The 26,158-nt window shown below is 40.7% G+C and overlaps 1 protein-coding gene across 3 annotated transcripts in view; it reads left to right on the top strand.

Annotated features, from left to right (window-relative positions):
- Positions 1-18,958: 18,958 nt before the first annotated feature.
- Positions 18,959-26,158, top strand: part of LOC109890250 (protein FAM219A-like) — a 25,512-nt gene continuing 18,312 nt past the window's right edge. For 2 of the 3 annotated variants that reach the window (XR_004210069.1, XM_020482234.2), the window contains exon 1: positions 18,959-19,248. Coding sequence is in view for 2 of the 3 variants with exons in the window: in XM_020482234.2 (XP_020337823.1) it covers positions 19,189-19,248 (60 nt within the window). In the remaining variant the exon portion in view is untranslated. The remainder of the gene's footprint in view (positions 19,249-26,158) is intronic. The other variant, XM_020482235.2, reaches the window with a different exon arrangement.

The following is a 26,158-nucleotide window of genomic DNA, read 5'->3' as shown; positions in this document are numbered from 1 at the left end:
TTGGGTTCAAGTCCAGGATCTTGCTAGGCCACTGAAGGACATTCCCGAAACTACTCCTGCATTGTCTTGGCTGTGTGCACATGATCATTGTCCTGTGGAAGGTGAACCTTCGCCCCAGTCTGAGGTCCTGAGCGCTCCGGAGCAGGTTTTCATCAAGGATCTCTCTGTACTTTGCTCCATTTATCTTTGCCTCGATCTTGACTCGTCTCCCTTCCACTGAAAAACATCCCACAGCCGGATGCTTCCACCACCATGTTTCACCGTAGGGATGGTGCCAAGTTTTATCTAGATTTGACGCTTGGCATTCAGGCTAAAGAATTCATTCTTGGTTCCATCAGACCAGAGAATCTTGTAAGCCCTTAGGTGCCTTTAGGCAAACTCCAAGTGGGCTGTCATTTGCCTTTTACTGAGGAGTGGCTTCTGCTGGCCACTCTAACTTAAGGCCTGATTGGTAGAGTTCTGCAGAGATGGTTGTCCTTCTGCAAGGTTCTCCCATCTCCACAAAGGAACTCTGTCAGAGTGACCATCAGGTTCTTGGTCACCTCCCTGACCAAGGCCCTTCTCCCACGATTACTCAGTTTGGATGGGCAGCCAGCTCTTGGAAGAGTCTTGGTGGTTCCAAACATCTTCCATTTAAGAATGATGGAGGCCACTGTGTTCTTGGGGACGTTCAATACCCCAGATCTGTGCCTTGACACAATCCTGTCTCTGAGCTCTACAGACAATTCCTTTCACCTCATGGCTTGTTTTTTTGCTCTGATATGCACTGTCAATTATGGGACTTTATGTAGACAGGTGTGTGCCTAAATCATGTCCAATCAATTGAATTTACCACAGGTCGACTTCAATCAAGTTGTAGAAATATCTCAAGGATGATCAGTGGAAAAAGGATGCACGTGAGCTCAATTTCGAGTCTCATAGCAAAGGGGCTGAATACATGTAAATAAGGTAAATAAAAATATATGTAAATAAAAAATACATGTAAATAAAATACATGTAAATAAAAAAATTGGTTTTTGCTTTGTCATTAGGGGGTATTGTGTATAGATTGCTGAGGATCTACATTTTTTTTTAGGTTAAGGCTGTAATGTATCTAAATGTGTAAAAAGTCAAAGGGTCTGAATACTCCCCCTGAAGGCACTGCACCGAATTAGCCTCACACTTAGCCTACTCCTAACAGCTATTCTTAGCCCCACAAACACTGTTAACACTTGAGCACACACTTTAGCACACAAAACATATAAAAAATATTTAATGCACTACTTTTGGTCAAAAGTGATGCACTATATAGGGAACAGGGTGCCATGGCTTGTTGTTGATTCAATACACAGGAGTCTCCTGGGTAAAGTAGTGCTTGCTAAACATTTTTCTTGAGTGCTTAAGTATTAACAGTGTTTGTGGGGCTGAGAGTAGCTGTTAGGAGTAGGCTAAGTGTGAGGCTAATTAGGTGCAGTGTGTTTTTTTCTTAAGTAACTGTTAAGAGTAGGTTAGGAGTAGTGCTAAGAGTTGCCATCACAGCTCCAGTGCTGCTGGGCTCCAAAGGCTCTTACTTTGTGTTTCTTGAGCAGGAGAGCTGAGAGCTTGAGGTTAGTGGCTCTCTGTTGTCTCCCACGATGATGGGTAGAGAAAGGGTTAAACTCAACATGAGTCAGCTTGGCCTTCTTCTCTGCCACCACCGGCTGCTGACAGATGGCCTCATATTTGTTGACACTAAGGTCAAATGTGGACCTGATAAAAAGCAAAGGATTGGTACAAATAGTCAGGGAAATGTCATCTTATACAAATGCAAGGGGAATACATTGGTCAAATGTCAAAAGCAATACAATGTGGGATGATGGAAATCAAAGCCGACACTGCTGCTGTTTGGAATGAGTATTGTAGCTGACAGTTCATACAGTTGTTTATAGAAAAATATGAGATATTCTCTTAATAAATCGAGTTGATCATGTTGTTCGACCTTTACCTACTCCAGCTGGTAACCTCAGTGACAAACCAATTCAGCAAGGCAAGAGAGAGAGAAAGATTATCAGTGGGAATGCAACTCGGACCATCTGGTGTGAGTTCCAGTCAGAGTTTGAGTCTACACAACTCTGAGTGTGTTGACGACGTGCGTGCCTTATTATTCAAGCGACCCTGACAGGAAGAGCTTGCCTTTTCAGTCGATACCCTAGGATCCTGGCATTTAGTATCGCTGCAGATTATTAGGCCAATTACACATACACTCACACACACCCCTTGCGCTTAGTCACCAGAGCCTGGTCAGCCCAGTAGGGCAGCTGCACTATTATCGGTAGTTTATGCAAAAAACAACAAGAACAGCAAACACCATGTCAGTGTAGTGATAATTTTGGTCATCAGCAGCAGTGACAAAGCAAGCAGCCCACACAGCCAGCGGTGACATTCTAAAAGAGGGATGTGGCTGACCTCGTGGCTTGCTATCACTCATGCAAGGAATTGGTCATCTCAATTAGATCATATTGAATTTGTATTTTCTAGATACATGTGTTGAGAATTAGTCCAGATCTTTCTACTGCAAATATGTAGGCTATTGCATCCTGTCATTTTCAAGGAACCATGTCATACCCGGTCCTGGAGGACTGGAGTAGAAGACCCAGTGTTCAGCCATATCAGACAGCACCAGTGTTTTCCCGGTCTGTGTGCAGACAAAGTGAGGGAGCAGATGTTTCATAGCGCTTCGTCACATATAAATTTGCTGTCACCTCTTAGCCATATGAAAGTAAACATTTTAGACATTTTCTGAATAAATTAAGACAGACAGAAAGAGGACATGCTTTGATCTCTCTGTCTAAATTTGGTGACTTACCTTGCCACCAGTGGTAACTGCAGTGAAGATAGTGGAGGAGCAAAGAGACCATCTCCCACGGCCGCATTCAGGTCAAAAGTGAACTTTGGGGTCCTACAGAGACAGGGTCACTGAAGTAAAAGGACTCGGTAATGGATACAAACACTAACACTATAAAACCAAGATTACAAATATTTACCTTAAAGATAGTAGAAAAACAAGACATCCCACTGGGAACAGATGTAAATTCAATGTCTATTCCATGTTGGTTCCACGTAATTTCAAAACAATGTTGATTCAAACAGTGTGTGCCTAGTGAGATCATACACACCTTCTCTAAACTCTTGTAAGACCAGTCACAGTACTTGTTCATCATGAGTGGGAGAGGAAGTTTATTCGAGATGGGCTGCAGGTACAAGTAAAAAGTCAATAGCAAAAAGAACAAATACAGACGTTACTCATTTGAGAAAGAGAAAAGGCTTGAAAACCAAAATGAATACCACCTTGTCATGCTAGAGCCTTCATTAGGGTGAGACTCGAGCCGATGAGTAAATGTAACCTACACCCTCTCTTATCCCACCAAAAAGGTCCTCTCTTCTCACTGTATTTTAATGCATGCAATTTCTTCCTGCAAGGTCTTAAGGGTCTTAGAGAGATGAGGCAGAGCAGGGAATGGGATCCAGGAAGATAAGTTAGAGAATTCGTGAACAGCCGTATCCCAAAGTGCAGACAAAGAAAGGATGGAATATAAAACAGAAGGAGACCTGCACAGTGACTTAATGCTCCCAATGGTGAGATTGTTTTGTGAGCCAGCAGCATACCACCCTGCATCCCATTGCTGGCTTGCCTCTAAGATCCCTATATGCACAAAAGCTTATTTCTCTCAAATTGTGCACAAATTTGAGCATTTCTCCAAGATATGCCACACCTGTCGGGTGGATGGATTATCAAGAAACTGATTAAACAGTATGATCATTACACAGGTGCATCTTGTACTGTGGACAATAAAAGGCCACTCTAAAATGTGCAATTTTGTCACACAACACAATGCCACAGATGTGTCAAGTTTTGAGGGAGCGTCCAATTGGCATGCCTACTGCAGGAATGTCCAACAGACCTGTTACCAGAGAAATTAATGTTAATTTCTCTACCATAAGACGCCTCCAGAATTTGGCAGTAAGTTCAACCGGCCTCACAACTGCAGACCGGCCTCACAACTGCAGACTGCCCAGTCATGTAAAATCCATAGATTAGGGCCTAATTTATTTATTTCAATTGAATGATTTCCTTCTATGAATTGTAACTCAGTAAAATCTTTTAAATGGTTGCATTTTGAGTTTTTTTCCCTTCAGTATAATGTGGATAAAGGGGGTGTGGGGGCAGCTGACTGATATCAGTAGATTCTCACAGGCCGCCAGGCTGAAGCCCTGATTATGTAACCTACTTCTGACATTTTGTGACTCAGGCTAGATCATATCTGTGACTTATCACTCATCACTCACAGCTCATTCAGATAGATGGAGTTACAAGGACTTGTATCAAAAGGAGAAAGTAGTGCCAACCTAATCAATCCACATGATCCTATTCAAATCAACATTTAAGTGTGCAGGCGGACTACTGTTAGAAAATGAAGAGCTGGTTGAAGTGAATAACTGTCTCCTTTACCATGCTCCCTAAACAATGTAGAATATACAGTATTCATGTTTTTCTGAGGTTTCTGTTGTTTTCAAAGCCCTTTCAACCTGTTTGAAGATGTGATATTATTACCAGGTTTTATGGCAGATTGGGGGTAGGTGCTAAACTAATGATTGTGGAGTGAAACTTGTTCTACAAGTAGACCAACAGTCTGCCCCAACACAAAAGACCAAAGCAGGCATAGTCAATATCTCAGTGGTAACAATCAACACAATGAACACAGTCCTGACAAGACTGAAGTCAGTTGAGAACCAGTTGAAAAGCACTGAACAGGTCTGTGTTTTTGATGTGTTCAAGCCATCTGCTGGTAGTTCTGTGTATAGCCATAAACATTGGCTTGATGAAAGAGAGCCAAGCAAAGTTTTCATGGAAAGTCGACTGGAGATACCTGACTTTAGTCAGCAAAGTATTTAATTATAACTGATTTAACTATCTAATTGGGTTTGTCAAATTATCTGACAGGTAAATTATATTGAAAGGGGGTGAGGAAAGTGATGAATATGGTTGGACATCTTGGAATAGTTTTCACAGTTTGTAAAGTAATAGTTGGGTGAAAGATGAAGCAAGGCCTAGGGTTCATATGGACAATGTTGGGCTGTCATCTTAGAACAGAAGGATCACAGATCTGTTTGTGTTGTCTTGCCAACTCCTATGGTCATCTTCACATGATCTGGGACCAGGTCAGAGCTGCAGGAGATGAAGACCTTGGGGTGGAAGTGGTTCCCCTTAACTGCATCCACCGCCATGTTGTGAGCATTATAGGTTTCCAGGAACTGGCTGAAGTGGAGCCGTGGAGCACTGGAAAAAAACACAGCAATATTGTAGATTTATTAGGATCCCCATTAGCCGACGCCAATTGTGACAGCTAGTCTGTCTTACTGGGGTCAATAAAACAAATAAGACATTAGACAAAATCATTTGAATTTATAAATTGTCTCCAATTAGGCGCCGTCCACAGGGTATGGAATGGCGTTGCAAAATGGAGTGATAGCCTTCCTTCTTCAATATCCCTTTTACCCTGTACAAATGTCCCCCTTTACCACCACCAAAGCACCCCCAGACCATCACATTGTCTCCACCATGTTTGACAAATGGCGTCAAGCACTCCTCCAGCATCTTTTTATTTTTTCTGCGTCTAACGAATGTTCTTCTTTGTGATCCGAAAACCTCAAACTTAGATTCGTCTGTCTATAACACTTGTTTCCAATCTTCCTCTGTCCAGTGTCTGTGTTCTTTTGCCCATCTTAATCTTTTATTTTTATTGGCCAGTCTGAGATATGGCTTTTTCTTTGCAACTCTGCCTAGAAGGCCAGCATCCCGGAGTCGCCTCTTCACTGTTGACGTTGAGATTGGTGTTTTGCGAGTACTATTTAATGAAGATGCCAGCTGAGGACTTGTGAGGCATCTGTTTCTAAAACTAGACACTCTAATGTATTTGTCCTCTTGCTCAGTTGTGCACTGGGGCCTCCCACTCCTCTTTCAATTCTGGTTACAACCAGTTTGCGCTGTTCTGTGAAGGGAGTAGTACACAGCATTATACAAGATCTTCAGTTTCTTGACGATTTCTCTCATGGAAAAGCCTTCATTTCTCAGAACAAGAATAGACTGATGAGTTTCAGAAGAAAGGTATTTGTTTCTAGCCATTTTGAGCCTGTAATCGAACACACAAATGCTGATCCTCCAGATACTCAACTATTCCAAAGAAGGACAGTTTTATTGCTTCTTTAATCAGTACAACAGTTTTCAGCTGTGCTAACATAATTGCAAATTATTAGCCTTTTAAAATGATAAACTTGGATTAGCTAACACAATGTGCCATTGGAACACAGGAGTGACGGTTGCTGATAATGGGCCTCTACACTGTATTTCGGATCAATTTGATGTTATTTTAATGGACAACAAATGTGATTTTCTTTAAAAAAAAAGACATTTCTAAGTGACCCCAAACTTTTGAATGGTAGTGTGTATATATATATATATATATAATAAATAAGAGCGAGAGAGCAAGAGGAGTCAGTTCTCACATTCACACATAAACCACTCCCGATAGACAATATACCTGTGAACCAAATGTGCTCTCTCTACTATATTGCAAGCTGCATCATTTGCATTTAAATTAAAGGTATAAATCAAAGTGCAGCCCAGGCCTAAATGGCCCTATAAGCTCTATAAGGGGATATATAGTGAATAAGTCACAGCAGAGATATTACACTTGTCCCAGGGCTAACTGTTTCCCAACAAGAGGTGACATCACACGCATACTGTAACTGTGTTTGTGTGTGTGTGCGGGTGTGACTGAGTATATGTGTGCGAGTTTGCATGAATCAAAACAATTCAAGGAGCTAGCTAGTCTTAAAAAATATATATGTGACCCGATTCAGGAAACTTGGCGTATTTCGCAAGTCATGACTTCAGAGGAGAGCCGATTGAACGTAAAAAATATGTTTTTTATCAAAATGCATTTTTTGGCAGGAATGCCATTTCAAGCATGTGAACTTTCATGTGCCTCAACAAACTTTTATGCCATCTGTAAATATAAATAAAGTTGTTAAATTACGAGCTTAGTTGGTTTAGCCAATGAAAAGGAAAGGAAAGTTACATTATCCATAAACACCACAAGAAATCTTTAGTAACGTTCAAAGAACGTTCTAAGAATGTTATTTAAAAACAGACATTCTGTTCTCAACTTTCTATCCTCTATCTTGTTAAGTGTGTTCAGGTGTTTTGGCCGCACCCACTAAATGGAAACACCGGATCTTAATGAGTGCTTTTTCCTTTGAAATGGGGTCTGTTTGAATAGACTGAACAGCTTTGTATGCAGAAAAAACATGCTATGCTCGATCATCCTGGTGGCACAGTGGACTAATCCCATGGATAGAGAACACAAGATTAAAGGTTCAAATCCCACTGATACTGTGTCACAATAAAACAAATGTGTTTGCATGATTAATGCCTATGTAAATTCATTTCCATGTGTCTTATGTGTGCTTGGAATTCAAAAAAGTTAACCCAAAATAAGCTAGCAGTGTTACTAAGTCTTATTAAAAATGTATTTAAAGTTTAGGACGTTATTCAAAAACCTCCAAATAACCTATAATTTCTATTGACAGAGCATTAATAAAACCTCCCAGGAAAATGTTCAGGGAAACAGAGTTAAACATTCTCAGAACCTCCCTGCAACCTACAAATAAACGTTCCCAGAACAGGCAAAATGTTCACTTCTGTTCTTAGAATGTTTAAAAAATATATATATAGTTTTACCGGTCAGGATATGTATAGCTTAAATCCCACAACCAATGTAAAAACCAAAAACCTACATTCCACTTCCAAGGAACCAAACGGGGTGATCAACCTAGCCCAGAATGGCAAACATACAGTACAAAGCTTAGACTGACAGGCCTAGATTGACACACCTAGCTTTTTTTTGTATTAAAATGTTTGGTCACCTACATTATGAAATTACATACACAACTGCGGTTCAAACCAAAACCAAACAACAACTGTTGTATGAATTATACAACATGACTCCAAGATTACTTAACTTCAATTGATTCATTATAACAATCAGTTGTATCTCACCTTGTGAATCTTGCCCTCCTTCGTGCCAAACAGGAAGAGGTAGTCTATTTGTTTGTGGAAGTCGAACGATGTTCCACAAGCTGCGGGATGACAAACATAGTCAAATACTTAAATCGTGCTTGATGCTTATAACAAAGTGTGAAGTGATGCGTCAGTTGATGACAGATTTTACCCCTGATAGGAAGTTGCACGCCCTCTGTTCTTTCTGAAACGTCTCTCTCCAAATGACAGCTTGATGAAGTCTGTAAAGACCAGCTCATCCTACAACCATACAAACCCACATCAAAACTACCGTGAGAAAGAAATGATACACAAAAATACCACACACACTGTATTCACCATAGAGTTGATGTCATAGGCCTCGTGTAAATCTAATTAGTATAATTTTAAAAATTCCCATCAAAATCCATCAGTTTAAGCTATAGACATCTGTTTTTTTGCAGTTGACAATCAATTGCATCCGCCGATGTCGGCGGCAATCCACTGCATATGTGGTGAAAAGAGGCAGAGCTAGAGCAATGTTTGTCATATCATGCGACATCCCAAAAATCGATCTTCTCACAAAAACATCTGTCGTGTCCAAACGGTGTTCTCTGTTTTGCTCTACAACCCCCACAAATAACATGGGACTCATCTGAAGTCAGTCCAATCTGCCAACTTCTGTCTGCAGCATCTGAACTGTTTTGGATACACACTAATACTGTGTAAAGGTGAGTCTCTCACAAACACGTGTCGGTTGTTTTACTCTAAGACACGCACAATCCTAACCAAATATAATCAAATGTTATTACTCACATGCTCCGAATACAGGTGTAGACCTGTATAGACAGTGAAATGCTTACTTTGGAGCCCCTAACCAACAATGCAGTTTAAAAAAATATGAATAAGAAATAAAAGTAACAAGTAATACAAGAGAAGCAGTAAAATAACAATAGCGAGACTATATACGGGGGTACCGGTACAGAGTCAATGTGCGGGGGCACCGAATAGTCGAGGTCATTGACATGTAGGTAGAGTTTTGGGTTGCAATCCCGTTTACGGGATGATATGACAACAGCCAGTGAAAGTGCAGGGCGCCAAATTCAAAACAACATAAATCTTATAATTAAAATTCCTCAAACATACATGTATCTTATACCGTTTTAAAGGTAGTCTTGTTGTTAATTTCAAATATGCTTTTCAGCGAAAGCACCACAAACGATTATGTTAGGTCACCACCAAACAACAATAAACACAGCCATTTTTCCAGCCAAAGAGAGGAGTCACAAAAAGCACAAATAGAGATAAAATGAATCACTAACCTTTGATGATCTTCATCAAATGACACTCATAGGACTTCATGTTACACAATACATGTATGTTTTGTTCGATAAAGTTAATATTTATATAAAGCCACATCGATTCAACAGAAATACTCATCATAAATATAGATGATAATACAAGTTATACACATGGAATTATAGATATACCTCTCCTTAATGCAACCGCTGTGTCAGATTATTATTATTTTTAAATGGAAAAAGCAAACCATGTAATAATCTGAGACGGCGCTCAGAACAATCAAGTGAAATTAGCCGCGATTTTGGAGTAAAAATAAACCACAAATTACATGATAAATATTCCCTTACCTTTGATGATCTTCATCAGAATGCACTCCCAGGAATCCCAGGTCCACAATAAATGCTTGATTTGTTATTTATGTCCAATTAGCTACTTTTGTTAGTGCGTTTGGTACTTTTGTTAGTGCGTTTGGTACATCTATCCAAATGCTGGTGCTGGTCGACTGTTTCTTCGGACAAAAACTTCAAAAAGTTATATTACAGGTCGAAGAAACATTTCAAACTAAGTACAGAATCAATCATTAGGATGTTTTTAACATATATCTTCAATAAAGTTCCATCCGGAGAATTCCTTTGTGTCTTGAGGAGGAACGGAACTCAGGAAGATATCATATGCTATGCGCGTGACCTGGAACTGGCTGACTGCCAGACACATGGCACATTCTGTTCTTATTCAGTCCCACAACACAGTAGAAGCATTCAAATTTTGGTTATTAGTCCAACGCTCTAACCACTAGGTTACCTGCCTCCCCTAGCAGAATTATGCATGACATGCCAGCAACAAACGCTGACACTACAAATCCATGTATATCTGACCAAATTATGAGAGACAACGTTGTAATTTTGAATTCAGTAAAGTGAGTGTGGAAGAGGTGAAAAAAGTATTGTTGCCTATCAACAATGACAAGCCACCGGGGTCTGAGAACTTGGATGGAAAATTACTGAGGACAATAGCGTATGATATTGCCACTCATATTTGCCTTATTTTCAATTTAAGCCAACTAGAAAGTGTGTGCCCTCAGGCCTGGAGAGTGGCAAAAGTTATTCCCCTACCCAAAGTAAAGCCCCTTTTACTGGCTCAAGTAGCAGACCAATCAGCCTGTTACCAACCCTTCGTAAACTTTTGGAAAAAATTGTATTTGACCAGATACAATGCTATTTTACAGTAAACAAATTGACCACAGACTTTCAGCACGCTTATAGGGAAAGACATTCAATAAGCACAGCATGTACACAAATTACAGACGATTGGCTGAGAGAAATTGATGATAAAAGATTGTGCGGGCTGTTTTGTTAGACTTCAGTGCGGCTTTTGACATTATTGATCATAGTCTGCTGCTGGAAAAAAAGCATGTGTTATGGCTTTTACACCCCCTGCTATATTGTGGATAAAGAGTTACCTGTCAGAGGGTGTTATTTATTTAACCAGGCAAGTTAGTTAAGAACAAATTCTTATTTACAATGACAGCCTACCCCAGACGATGCTGGGTCAATTGTGCGTCACCCTATGGGACTCCCAATCATGACCAGGGTCTGTAGTGACGCCTCTAGCACTCAGATACAGTGCCTTAGAGAGGGTTCCCGAGTGGTGCAGCGGTCTAACAAAATGGAAGTCCCTCCAACAAAATTCAGAAAGAATCAGGAATTCCCCAGGGCATCTGTCTAGGCCCCTTCGTTTTTTCAATCTTTACTAACGACATGCTACTGGCTTTGAGTAAAGCCAGTGTGTCTATGTATGCGGATGACTCAACACGCAGCAACTGAAATGACTGCAACACTTAACAAAGAGATGCAGTTAGTTTCAGAATGGGTGGCAAGGAATACGTTTGTATTGCATTGTATTAGGGACAAATCCTTCACTAAACCCTAAACCTCAACTAAATATTGTAATGAATAATGTGGTAACTGAGCAAGTTGAGGAGACTAAACTGCTTGGAGTAATGGATAAACTGTTATGGTCCAAACATATTGATACAACAGTAGCTAGGATGAGGAGATCTGTCCCTAATAAAGCGCTACTCTGCATTCTTAACAGCACTATCAAGGCAGGTCCTACAGGCTCTAGTTTGTCATCATTTCAACCAAAAATCTAAGTTAAAGAATAGGACTAAATCAAATCAAACTTTATTGTATTTAAAGTTTTATTGATTTGATTTAGTTATATTCTTTAACTTAGATTTTTGGTTGAAATGGAGACGTGAATCCAAAATGAATTATTCACAGATTTTTGGTTGCGATGGAGATGTGAATCCAGCATATCAATTATTAATTTGTATACAAACTGGAATTAAACTCAGACTAAGTCAGTGGCACAACATATACATCGACAACCAAACACAATTCAATATCACTTTTGCAATACAGTAAATAGCCTATTAACTTGTCGACAAGTTAACAAATTATATGTTGGATTCAGGTCTCAAACTAAACCAAAAATAAAAGCAAAATAATAGGATTACACCAGTGGCTCAGATGAAACTATTCAAGCATATATATATATTTTTTAACTAGGCAAGTAAGTTAAGAACCAACTGTTATTTACAATGAACCTAGAAACAGTGGGTTAACTGCGTTGTTCAGGGGCAGAACGACATATTTTTACGTTGTCAGCTCAGGGATTCAATCTAGCAACCTTTCGGTTACTGGCCCAACGCGCTAACCACTAGGCTACCTGCCTAGTGGTTAGAGCATTAGATACATCTCCTTCAAATATTGATATTTGGTTGCGTTGTCAACCTAACACAATTCGATAAGACTTTTGTAATACAGTAAATAGCCTAAAGTTAAGGCTATCTTACAAACTCATGTAACAGTTCTTATTCAACCTTAAAATGAGTAACTCATCAATTGCCACATTTTGAGGCCAGCATCCCGGACTGGCATCTTCATTGGTGTTTTGCGGGTACTATTTATTGAAGCTGCCAGTTGAGGACTTGTGAGGCGCCTGTTTCTCAAAGTAGACACTCGCTCTGTTGTGCACCGGGGCCTCCCACTCCTCTTTCTATTCTGGTTAGGGCCAGGTTGTGTTGTTCTGTGAAGGGAGTAGTACACAGTGTTGTATGTGATCTTCAGTTTCTCGCATAGAATAGCCTTCATTTCTCAGAACAAGAATAGACTGACGAGTTTCAGAAGAAAGTTCTTTGTTTCTAGCCATTCTAGCGACAATACACTGTATTTCTGATCAATTTGATGTTATGTTTAACGGACAAATTTTTTTTATTTTCTGTCAAAAACAAGGACATTTCTAAGTGACCCCAAACTTTTGAACGGTAGTGTGTGGGTGTTGTTGAATGAGGGCCCGGTTTAACTAAGTGTTATCTCCAAGTGATTGACTTGGGGTCAACGTTTATTTTTTATGTTAAAGTTAATAATTGTTGACTTGAGATTTTCCTGAGCTTCCACCAGCATCATCTTCTTCTTGCCTTTGTTGTTGTCCATCTTAGGGGCGGCTTTGCCCCTACCCTACTGGTTAGGGATTTTCTGCTCCTTCTTGCCAGCCTTAGACTCCACGCTGTCAGCTCTCTCCTCTCCCCTGCCCTCCTCGGTGTACCATGCATCTTCCCCACCTGCAGCCTGAGACAGAGGAAAGATCCACACAACACTTTTCACAAACTTGTCTCTGGCTATTGTGTGAGTGTTGGCATGCAATTGATTGTACATCTGAAGAGCCACTCAAATGACTGAATGTAGGCTAATTCACAAACGTCTCGGCATGTTAATAAATGAAGTGGCTTCCTACTGGAGTCTCAGGTTTTTCATCTTCAGTTTCAGCTACAACCGTGGCATTTTCTGAAAAATCTCATGTTTCCATCAAACCCAACTTGGGATTTATTCAAACATTTGCTCTTGTAAAAGCCAGCATATTTGATTCACACAACAGTTCCAGAATAACTACCTATTCTCAGGGAAGCCTGTTTAGCTCTCTGTCAAATCAAAATTGTATTGGTCACATACACATACAGTGGGGCAAAAAGGTATTTAGTCAGCCACCCATTGTGCAAGTTCTCCCACTTAAAAAGATGAGAGAGGCCTGTAATTTTCATCATAGGTACACTTCAACTACGACAGACAAAAGGAGAAAAGAAAATCAGAAAATCACATGGTAGGATTTTTTATGAATTTATTTGCTAAATATGGTGGAAAATAAGTATTTGGTCAATAACAAAAGTTTATCTCAATACTTTGTTATATACCCTTTGTTGGCAATGACAGAGGTCAAACGTTTTCTGTAAGTCTTCACAAGGTTTTCACATACTGTTGCTGGTATTTTGGCCCATTCCTCCATGCAGATCTCCTCTAGAGCAGTGATGTTTTGGGGCTGTTGCTGGGCAACATGGACTTTCAACTCCCTCCAAAGATTTTCTATTTGGTTGAGATCTGGAGACTGGCTAGGCCACTCCAGGACCTTGAAATGCTTCTTACGAAGCCAATCCTTCGTTGCCCGGGCGGTGTGCTTGGGATAATTGTCATGCTGAAAGACCCAGCCACGTTTAATCTTCAATGCCTTGCTGATGGAAGGAGGTTTCCACTCAATCTCACGATACATGGCCCCATTCATTCTTTCCTTTACACGGATCAGTCGTCCTGGTCCCTTTGCAGAAAAAAAGCCCCAAAGCATGATGTTTCCACCCCCATGCTTCACAGTAGGTATGGTGTTCTTTGGATGCAACTCAGCATTCTTTGTCCTCCAAACACGACGAGTTGAGTTCTTACCAAAAAGTTATATTTTGGTTTCATCTGAACATATGACATTCTCCCAATCTTCTTCTGGATCATCCAAATGCTCTCTAGCAAACTTCAGACGGGCCTGGACATGTACTGGCTTAAGCAGGGGGACACGTCTGGCACTGCAGGATTTGAGTCCCTGGCGGCGTAGTGTGTTACTGGTGGTAGGCTTTGTTACTTTGGTCCCAGCTCTCTGCAGGTCATTCACTAGGTCCTCCCGTGTGGTTCTGGGATTTTTGCTCACTGTTCTTGTGATCATTTTGACCCCACGGGGTGAGATCTTGCGTGGAGCCCCAGATCGAGGGAGATTATCAGTGGTCTTGTATGTCTTCCATTTCCTAATAATTGCTCCCACAGTTGATTTCTTCAAACCAAGCTGCTTACCTATTGCAGATTCAGTCTTCCCAGCCTGGTGCAGGTCTACAATTTTGTTTCTGGTGTCCTTTGACAGCTCTTTGGTCTTGGCCATAGTGGAGTTTGGAATGTGACTGTTTAAGGTTGTGGACAGGTGTCTTTTATACTGATAACAAATTCAAACAGGTGCCATTAATACAGGTAACGAGTGGAGGACAGAGGAGCCTCTTAAAGAAGAAGTTACAGGTCTGTGAGAGCCAGAAATCTTGCTTTTTTGTAGGTGACCAAATGCTTATTTTCCACCATAATTTGCAAATAAATTCATTAAAAATCCTGCAATGTGATTTTCTGGATTTCTTTTTCTCATTTTGTCTGTCATAGTTGAAGTGTACCTATGATGAGAATTACAGGCCTCTTCTCTTTTTAAGTGGGAGAACTTGCACAATTGGTGGCTGACTAAATACTTTTTTGCCCCACTGTATAGGACCTTCCACCCCCACCTGGGATATGGATGCCTGATGAAAACCTAAGGGTGGAAACGTTGTTAATAAATATCACCTGGGAGCATGAGCAGCAGTGTGCAGAGTTTTCCTTTCTGTTTTCCATGAGTTTGCCTACAACTCCAGCACCTGTGGAAAGTACCTGGATGTGCCTGTGTTCTTCAGCTTTTGTTACTGGGAAGCTTATCAGAAGTAGACTTGCTCATTTTATTTATATTGGAGCTGATGCACGGTAAGCTACACAAAGCGGACTTCCTGCTCGGGCACAACGCTTCAGTTCTAACAGTGTAACTCTGGTTAATAGGCACATGATTACTGCATACAATAGCTGAAGGGTTAACAGAGGTATTCAGGGCAGTTAAGGGGACATAAAGTTACTTACATTGCGTCTCCCAACACCCCTGGGATGATGTACATTTGATGCAGCATTATGACAACTCATTGCCAAAATGGTAGGGATTAACTGAGCTGGTCTTGGGTCATTTTAAGTCATTGTCTAAATGCAGCCTTGAAATGCCTGGACAGAGTCCAGGAGCCAAGATGATTTGGATGGACTCCGTCATTCCTGTAGAGTGTCTTCTGTTTCCAGAAGGTGTCAAAGTTATCTATAAAAGTGATTCCAACAGAGCTAAACTAATCTTTTAGCTAGATGTGTAATGCCAGTAGTCTCCTGAATCTTTCACATCCGCGGCCCAGCGATGGTACCGGACCTGAAATTATTGGCCCCTTTTTGGAATCTTTCAATGCTAGAATCAATTCTTTAAAATCAATTTTCAGAAGTTCCGAGCTAGCCCTCCTGATGTCGTTTGACCCCACATGAACTACGACAGTGTCAGCTCCTGGCATCTGTCGTAGAATGGTCGGAAGCAGCCTTGTAATGTACTCGTGCTCCTGGGTAGCACAGGGTTTTCGCACTGGGAACCAAGATGTTTCTCACCATAGAGCTGCCGATGACGACAGCTGGTGAAACAGCCGGGGAGGTCCGGACGCTCTTTCGCCCGATGGACCAGAGCCAGCTGTATTATTTGTGGTACAAACCCCCTGTGCTGGAGACAGGGTAGAGGATGAAGGAGCAGCAATCTCTGGATGCAGGTGGGTGAAACTTGGTCAGCAGGATGGGATCCCCCAAAGCCATTTCAGAGTGGGACCTATCCAGGATACGCTGCAATGTCTCTATTTGTATACTGTGGATGTCCAGCACAGACATATATTCTTCAATAAGCTGACAGTTTCCACATTGGAAATTTGTCCGGACAATATTATCCCATAACTGTGAAAAGCAGGTGCAGCTCCTACATGGGATGAAACGTTCACCGTAGTCTCTGAAGTTGGTTGCTGCCAATCTGGAAAAAGTATGTTTCCCCGTATGGCGGAAAGTGGTAGATGCCATTTTGTAACAATTCTGTTAAAATCCACACAAATAAAATAGGTTGTCGAGGAATAAGCACAAAGTCAATCAATCCACACAGTGTGATAGTCAGTTAGATTGACACAAAACTCTCCAGCATAACAACAACAAGGTGAGAGCAGCAACTTACTCAAAGCGATTGAATGCTGTGGCTCATCAGCAACGCAATGGAGGCTGTGTTACCAGTATGATAGCCAAGAGAGAAGCATCTTAGAGGGGATGTAGTTTCCATTACAGGTCGGTGGAAAGCCGGGAGGGTGGCAAGCGCTACACTGGGACATGGTAGAGTCATAAAGAGGAAAAACAAGTGGAGTTCAAGTTTGTCAGTAGTCCAAAAACATCCAGGGCACGATGTCAAGTGGAAGGCACAATGTCAAGTGGAAGGATGAAAGCAGCAGTAGGTGCTGTAGGTCTGCTCAGATAATTCCCCAGTGCAGGCCCCAGTGCAGAGTAGGGTGCCCAGGTATATCTAAGTAGGCCTAAAACGTTTCTGCAGACGTGTTTGTATGTCTCCTTAAAAACTCTGTATGCAATGTTGCACTATTGTCCAATGTGTTCACAGCCAGATGAAACAAAGGTAAATGGAGACAAAAATCCCCCAAAATGTTTTGCAAGAACACTCCTGAGAGAAGACAATGATACACATGCATTTGTATTGGACAATGCTCATATATTTCCACCATGCAAAGTCACTTGAAAATCTTGTTTGTTTGCATTAATATCCATTATATGATGGACCCAAGAAGAAAGAAGTTGTTCACTTAATCATGGATTAGACTGGAGGTTACTGCAATACTTTACCTTGAAGCTGTAACAGACAATATTCTGAGGATCCTGTGGGTTGTTTTCAGTCAGGATCATGATGAATTCCTCTTTCAACTCCTGGTTAAGTGACAAACAACTTCTGAGCATTTGCATAAAACTTGTAAATGAATTAATCCCAACTACACTGTTCATCCTTTTTGATTCAATGGCCTTTTGATAGGTGCCACCTCAAGGCCCCTGACACCAGATCCTAAATGGCACCCTATTCCCTACATAGTGCAATACTTTTTTACCAGGGCTCTCGTCACAAGTAGAGCACTATATACCATTTGTGACGCAACCCAGCTATACTCACCGCTTCAGTGAGATTCAGTTGGTCAGGGGGCTTGATCAGTCTTTCCTTGCATCCACTCATCTCCTCCTTTATCCATCTCTGTTCCATCTTCCTCATCCTGGCCAACACAAACAGTAACCGCCACATTTACCTTATTAGGTTGGTATAGCCATAGAATAATAGCAACATTAGCACATAGGTTTTTGACAAGCTAAATCTGGCTTGCCTAATGCTAATATGGATTGCTAAATGGACATACCTTTTTCTTGCTGACAGCCTTTGCCGCAGGTGCCTTCGGCTGGGATAGAGCATTTGACTCCGATACAAAACAGACATATTTCACATAAATTTGTTTCATGCACCACTAGGAATGCATCTCAATAGTCTACAGTCAATCAGTCAGTCGCTTTGTCTGCTTGTCTTCTCTCCTTCATCTGCAATGTTCTGAAAATTAAACTATAGATGACAGCAACCAGGCATTTGCCTCTCACCTGTTCAGTTCCAGGACAGGGGACACAAAGAGGAAGCCACTGTACACTCTTAGAAAAAAAAGGTGCTATATAGAACCTAAAAGGGTAGAACCCTTTTGGTTCCAGGTAGATCCCTTTCCAATGTGGTTTCTACCTGGAACCAAAATGGGTTCTCCATGGGGACAGCCAAAGAACCCTTTTAGAGAAAAAAATGTCTAAGAGTGTAGACTATTGAGATGTCATTAATATATTAGTAAGAAAAACAGTCACTCTGCTTATTATTAGCAATGTTACTACAATGTTGCAATCGTGCATGGCGACACCACATTAGCTAAGTTAGCTAGCTAGCTAATAACGTTAACTTTAGAAAACGTTGCCTGCTTGGATTTCAGTCTTGTAAGGTACAGGCATTGTGTCAAATAGATAAACTATTGATAAGAAATATCGTATTAATGTATTGATAACGCTATACAACTTTTTAAAATAGGGGAGAAATTAAACGTTTTCAAGCTACTAGTGCAATTCCCTAGCCCGAGTACCAATTTTCTAACATTTTGCATACATCCAGAGTAAAATTAATTGAATGATCCATACAAATATGCCAGGCAATTGTACTGTATAGTGGGGTGGCAAGTAGCCTAGTGGTTAGTGCGTTGAACTATTAACCTAAAGGTTGCAAGATCGAATTCCCGATCTGACAAGGTAAAAATATGTAGTTCTATCCCTGAACAAGGCAGTTAACCCACTGTTCTTAGGCTGTCATTGAAAATTAGAATTTGTTCTTAACTGACTTGCTTAGTTAAATAAAGGTAAAATAGTGTGCCTGGACTATATGTCATAAAATTGGATGTATATATCAAATAATATATACCTATATTGTCGACGTTCTTGTGATTTATTAGATGGATTATTTTATGCATTAGCCCATCTTGCCATCGCTCGTCCATCATTGGATGGTGGTGTCATGAATAATGTAAATATTTTTCCAGACCCGGAAGATGGTATCGGCGTATCTCTGTCTGTTTTGGTTGAGTCACCTCGGACCATGCCTTAACCACTGATGCCTTACTGTGTGGTTATAGGCAGAAACCAACTAGAATCATGCAAACTAACAGATAATTCTTGCGACAAACTAAGGCCTTATTTGTTTATTTTTATGCTTACAAATGTTTAGATCTTACATCGGTTTGGCGGTGTAACGAAGGATTCGTCAAAATGATGGAGGAAGAAATGGATAGGTTCCAAGTACCCCCAGTAACAGAGACACAGCCCTTGGTAAGTGTAATGTGTTGTAGCGTTTATTGTTACATTTTAGTGTTCAAATTATGTTGCAATTAAGCCTAGAACTACAATGTAAATGCGTGTACGGGTTGGTTTGTCGAACATCTTTGTCATACAGATCACCAGTCGCTGGCTGCTTGCTGGGGGTCCCATTCTATATGACAATGTCAATCAATGAACCCATTCTATATGGCAATGTCAATCAATGATTTTATGGAGTCGTCGTTTGCATTGCTTCTGACCGATAACATTTGATTGAATGGACTTCGTCTGGCCATCGTTGACATCGATTAGTCTTTAACTAAACTGGTGACGTGTTATTTCTTGTGAATTGGGGATGGGGAAGAGCTCGCTTCGAAATGTTAACGGTTGCTGCTGGGAGGGTGAATAGCTGTTGTCTCCGGATGATGCATAGTCCCAGGCAATGATTTATATATACACTAGATGACAGCGATGTTTTGAAGTCACCGCGCCTCCATCTTCGCAAAAAATATTCTGGAAGCTTAGTAATGCATACATAAGTCTACATTTGTTTTTGTCGTTTATTCTATTAGACACCTTAATGCACACCAGTGGCGACCCATCATTCAGTACAGGAGGGGCAGAGCCCCATGTTTTTTGTTGTTGCCTGTTTTGCATGTTATTTTGGCATTAATACGTGTCACAAATCAGTTTGCAAACAATGTAAAAAAGTATATATGTCATTGAGTTAGAAGTCTTGGTGGTTCCAAACTTCTTCCATTTAAGAATGATGGAGGCCAATGTGTTCTTGGGGACCTTCAATGCTGCTGAAATGTTTTGGTACCCTTCCCCAGATGTGTGCCTTGACACAATCCTGTCTCAGAGCTCTACAGACAATTCCTTAAACCTCATGGCTTGGTTTTTGCTCTGACATGCACTGTCAACTGTGGGACCTTATATAGACTGCCATTACATTGCACTCCACGAGGAGACTGCGTGGCAGGCTGACTACCTGTACCGTGAGTGCAGCAAGGAGCCAAGGTAAGTCGCTAGCTAGCATTAAACTTATCTTATAAAAAACAATCAATCTTAAAATAATCACTAGTTAACTACACATGGTTGATGATATTACTAGTTTATCTAGCTTGTCCTGCGTTGCATATAATCGATGTGGTGCCTGTTAATTTATCATTGAATCACAGCCTACTTCGCCAAATGGGTGATGATTTAAAAAGCGCATTCGTGAAAAAGCACTGTCGTTGCACCAATGTGTACCTAACCATAAACATCTTTGCTTTTCTTAACATCAATACACAAGTATATATTTTTAAACCTGCATATTTAGTTAATATTGCCTGTTAACATGAATTTCTTTTAACTAGGGAAATTGTGTCACTTTTCTTGTGTTCAGTGCAAGCAGAGTTAGGGTATGTGCAGCAGTTTGGGTCGACTGGCTCGTTGCGAACTGTGTGAAGACCATTTCTTACTAACAAAAAACGTAATTAATTTGCCAGAATTGTACATAATTATGACATAACATTGAAGGTTGTGCAATGTAACAGCAATATTTAGACTTAAGGATGCCACCCGTCAGATAAAATACGTAACGGTTCCGTATTTCACTGAAAAAATAAATGTTTTTCAATCGATTTTCAAAACGGTGCCTATTGAAATCCCTGTTAGTTATGGATGTGCTTGCACTTCCTAGGGCTTCCACTAGATTTCACCGTCTTTAGATACTGCTTTTAGGATTCTACTATAAAGGAGGGGCTCATAGGAGCTCTTTTTTTTTGTAACAGTATTTTTTATTGGAATGTCACCATTTTCACCCATATTAAGAGATACAACAACAGAGACAAAGCACACAGAACAAAAACAAGAAAAACAGCACCCACTTACTTATATCTACGCGTATATATATACACATACATACATACACATACATATACCCATGCATATACACACACATACGCATACATACGTGCACACATACACACCCATACACACCATTTTCCTCTTTCCGCTCGGTGCTTCTCTCGCCCCATCAACATCATTGCGTCTCTCAATACATACATTTTAAACAAACTTACAAACAGAAATTAAACAAAAAAGCTCAGTTTAAACCAAGAGGTTAGGTTCCACACATGGAACGTACAGTGTAGTTCTGAAATACGCCGTTCTAAGAGAATCCTTGCAGCATAATAGCTGATACCTCAGGTTCTAGGTAATTTAGATAAGGTTCCCATACTTTGTAGAACTGGTCTGTTTTAGAATGCAATGTACATGTCAGATATTCCAGAGGCACCCATTCAAATAGTATCTTATGCCAATCTTTAATAGAAGGAACCTTATCACTAATCCACTGTAAAAGGATGTTTTTCCTCGCTGCGAAGGTAAGGATGTTGTAAAGCCTCCTTTTACCCACAGAAGTAACATGCCTACTAGGGAGACCTAACAGTAAAGAAACTGGGTCCAATTCCAGGTCAACCCCTAGGATCTTTTCAATTTCTTGCAGAACACCAGACCAGTATCTTTGTATTTTGGTACATGACCATAAACAATGTGTTAGGGTGCCTGTATCAGTTTTGCATTTAAGACACAGAGGGGAAGAGGAAGTGGGGCTAAAAGCATGTCTGCGATTTGGGGATATATGCAATCTGTGTATTATTCTTAATTGGATTGCTCTAGTACGGTTACATATAGATATGCAAAAACAATATCTCCAAATGTCCTCCCACATCTCTTCGTCAATAGTAACAGACAATTCTTTCTCCCAAACTTGTTTCACTCTCTCTGTGTTGACAGCAGAAAAGGACCTTAAAGTATCATAAAACAGACTTACAGACATTTTCCTTTGTGGGAAAAAAAGCATTCTTTCAATGACAGACACATCAGGGTTACCAATTAAGGTGGTGCTCTTCAGAATATAATGTCTTACTTGTAGGAAGCGGAAAAAGTCCTGCTTTGGGAGTCGATATTTCTCGACCATCTGCTCAAATGACAACAAAATCTTATCAGCAAATAAGTAATTTAGCCTGCGTGCGCCCTTATTAAGCCATAAGTTAAAGCCAGCATCCAGCAATCCTGGACTGAAATCTGGGTTGTTAAGAATTGGGGTAAGAGCAGAGGTTAGTTTGGACCTTCCCAGGAAGCGTTGAACTGACCTCCATACCTTGAGTGTGTTAAGTGTAACGGGATTATTGCAGTGATCTTCTACAGACTTGAAACTTCTGAAAAATAAAAGATCCTGTAAGGGGTATTTTGAAAGAGAAGTCTCAATGTCTAACCAAATAGAGGAGTCATCATTTGTGATCCAGTCAGAAATATAACAAAGGTGGGCACACCATTGATAGAACCTGATATTGGGCAGGTCCAAGCCGCCCATAGAACTTGGCAGCTGCAATATTACCATCTTAAGTCTTGGTTTGCGTTTACTCCATATAAAGGAACTTAGCCATCCATTTACATCCTTTATTACCTTATTGGAGAGTAATACTGGGATCATTTGGATTGGGTAAAGTAGTCTAGGTAAAATGTTCATTTTCAAGAGGGATATTCTACCCAACCAAGAAATCGGGAGAGAGTTCCAGCGCTCCAGATCCTGTCTTATTGTATCAAACAAGGGAACAAAATTGGCTTTGTACATTAGCTGGAATTTAGGAGTTACAAATATACCCAGATACATGAAACCTGAGGGAGACTATTTAAAAGGGAAGGGGGGAGAAGTATTAGGTACAGAGTGTAGGCTACCAAGTGGCATAGCCTCTGACTTAGTAAGGTTAATCTTGTAGCCTGAGAATTCACTGAATAATTCAATAATATTAATAAGAGATGTAATTGAAGTCTCGGGACTAGAGATGAATATCAGGACATCATCAGCATACAAGCTTATTTTATGGCGAACATCACTAATGAGCAGCCCCTGTATAGCAGGCGTTACCCTGATGGCCTCGGCCAGTGGTTCCATAACGAGTGCAAAGAGGAGGGGGGATAAAGGACAGCCCTGTCTAGTACCTCTGTGTATACAGAAGCTATTTGACCTTAGCCCATTAGTAAGGACAGCAGCCTGAGGATCATCATATAAAACTTTCACCCATTTTATAAAGTTGTCCCCCAGACCAAATTTATTGAGAGCAAATAATAGGTAAGACCACTCCACACGATCAAAGGCTTTCTCAGCATCTAGGGAGAGCACAAGACCATCCACAGCACTTTGTTGGTAGGCTTGAATTACATTAAGAAGCCGCCTGACATTGTTGTATGACTTACGGCCCCTAATGAAGCCAGTTTGGTCTCCTTTCACAATTAGTGGCAGTGAGTCCTCTAATCTTGTGGCTAGAAATTTAGAAAGCAATTTTCCATCCACATTCAGAAGGGAAATTGGTCTGTACGAGGAACAAGACTCTGGACATTTTCCCTTTTTGAGAATAAGTGAAATGTTGGCTTCTCTCAGCGTTTGAGGGAGTTGGTCATTTGAAAATGAGTGGTTAAACATATCACGCAATGGCTCAAGGATCAGGCCATGGAACTCTTTATAGAACTCACTACAAAACCCGTCTGGTCCTGGGGCCTTACCATTTTGCAGATTCTTAATTGCGAACATTATCTCTTCCTTGGTAATAGGGGCATTAAGGAGGGACCTCTGCTCTTCGGAGATAGTAGGGAGCTCAATCTTACAAAATAAGTTCTCCATTAATATTGGTGCATCCTTTGGCAGTTCTGAGGCATAAAGGTTTGTATAAAATTTCTTAAATTAGTCACTTATCAATTTATTTTCATATAAATTATCACCATCAGAATCAGTAATAGTAGCAATTGACTGAGAGTCAGCCCTCTTTTTAGCTAGGTATGCCAAGTACTTTCCTGGCTTATCGCCATGTTCATATAGCTTTTGCCTGACAAATCTCATTTTCTTTTCAGCGTCCTGTGTTAGGAGACAGTCTAACGTTGATCTAATGACTGATATTTCCTTTAATAGGGCAGGAGTGGGCATTTTAATGTAGTCCTTCTCTTTAGTTCCTAATTCACCCTCTAACATTTTTTGCTTTTCCCGCTTTTTCCGTCTCTTAGTAGCTGTGTATGACATAATCAGACCCCTGGCATACGCTTTACAGGTCTCCCAAAGGAGCGAGGGGTTATCTGTTAATAGAGAAAAATGCTTTAAACTCTGTAATAAAATATGATGTGAATGTATGGTCTTTAAGAATGGTTGTGTTCAACCTCCAATGTCTTGACCGATTGAATGCCCCGTTGAGTTTTATGTCCAGGATCACCTCAGCATGATCAGATATGACTATGCTTCCTATCCTAACGGATTAAACAGACTGCAAAGACATCCTGGGCAAAAAAAATTTATCTATTCTAGTCTGACATCCATGAGGTGCAGAGAAAAAAGTGAACTCTCTGTTGGAGGGATGAAAAGCTCTCCAGACATCCGCATACCCCAGATCATCACAAATAGCTTTGTGACTTAGCTTGAGGAGAGAGTGAAGCTATACCGCTGGGAAACGTATCAATAAAGGGGTTCAACAAGCAGTTCAAATCTCCTCCAACCACTGCAGTGTCCGAGTTTAATTCTGAAAAGTCTAGAAATGCCTTAGTGAGGAAATCAGGGGGGTTGAGCAGGGGGGAAGTAAATATTCATTATGGAAATGTTCTGCCCTTGTAAAGTACCATTAATTATAACAAAGCGACCAAATTTATCTTTGACACAATTCAAGACCTTAAGTGGTAAGTTCTTTTTCACCAGAATTGCTACACCTCTACTTCTGGATGTAAATGATGAGAAAAACACTTGTTGTAATTTCAGGTGCTCCTTATCATCCAAATGAGTTTCTTGCAACAGGGCAATATCAACATTTTCTTTTTTCAAAAAAGACAGCACCTTCTTCCTTTTAATGGGTTTATGGCTCCCTCTAATGTTCCATGTACATACACGCAGTCTGTTACCTGCCATTGTATCTTGACCATTCAATATCCAGACTGGATCCTACTGTAAAAGTGGGGTGGTACCTTTTTCCATGTGTTGAACTCTCCTCTATCTCACTGAGCATAAACAAACGATATGAACCCTGAACTCGAACTATACTAAACCCAAAAATTAAACATGTAAAGATCCAAAAGGGGGGTTTCCCACTAGCTAACATGCAGGGGATTTCAACTCTCCAATGTAGACTCTTAAGTCCGCATTGCCGCTCAATAGCCTCATCCTTTATATGTATGGAAAAGTAAATCAATAGAAGAAGATTGAGGCTCTTCCACCTAAAACCAAGCCTGGGCACCAATATGGATTCACACATATCTCAGCCTGAGCTATAGTGGCTATTACTTTAGCAAGAAAAATAATAAAGATACGAATATTACTGAGCCGGAGTACGTGAGGACTCACACCACTGTTTCATTATCAGATTCAACCAAAAATAAACAAAGTTATTCAATGCTGTGGAGGTGCAGCTTAAAGTTATTTCCCCGAGAGAGTCAATAAACGCAGCAGCTTCTTCAGGTGTGTAGAGCTTTTTAGGTGATCCGTTGACCATAATCTTCAATGTGGCCGGGTACAACAGTGCGTAGTCCATCTTCATTCTCCTGAGTCGAGCCTTCGCCTCATCAAACCGCTGTGGAATAATCATTGAAGAATGAGACCTTTAGACCTTTATGTTGACTACCATCAGAGCCGATGTTTCTAGCCGCATCCATGACGCGCTGCTTGTCGGTGAAGTTGTGGAACTTTATAACCACCGGCCGTGGGCGCTGATTGGGACCGGGTATCGGTGCTTGAGAGCGATGGGCTCTGTCCAGCTTCACACGACCAGCCTTAGTGTCCATTTGTAGGTAGCCAGGGATCCATTCCTCAAAGAATTTTACTGAACTTGTCCCTTCAGAATTTTCCGGGAGTCCCACTACACGAATATTGCATCTGCGTCCTCGATTATCCAAGTCGTCA

Source organism: Oncorhynchus kisutch, linkage group LG5 (genome assembly GCF_002021735.2).
Source record: "Oncorhynchus kisutch isolate 150728-3 linkage group LG5, Okis_V2, whole genome shotgun sequence".
NCBI lineage: Eukaryota > Metazoa > Chordata > Actinopteri > Salmoniformes > Salmonidae > Oncorhynchus > Oncorhynchus kisutch.
The sequence above is the reverse complement of the archived record's forward strand: the minus strand, read 5'-3'. Positions and strand labels throughout refer to the sequence as shown.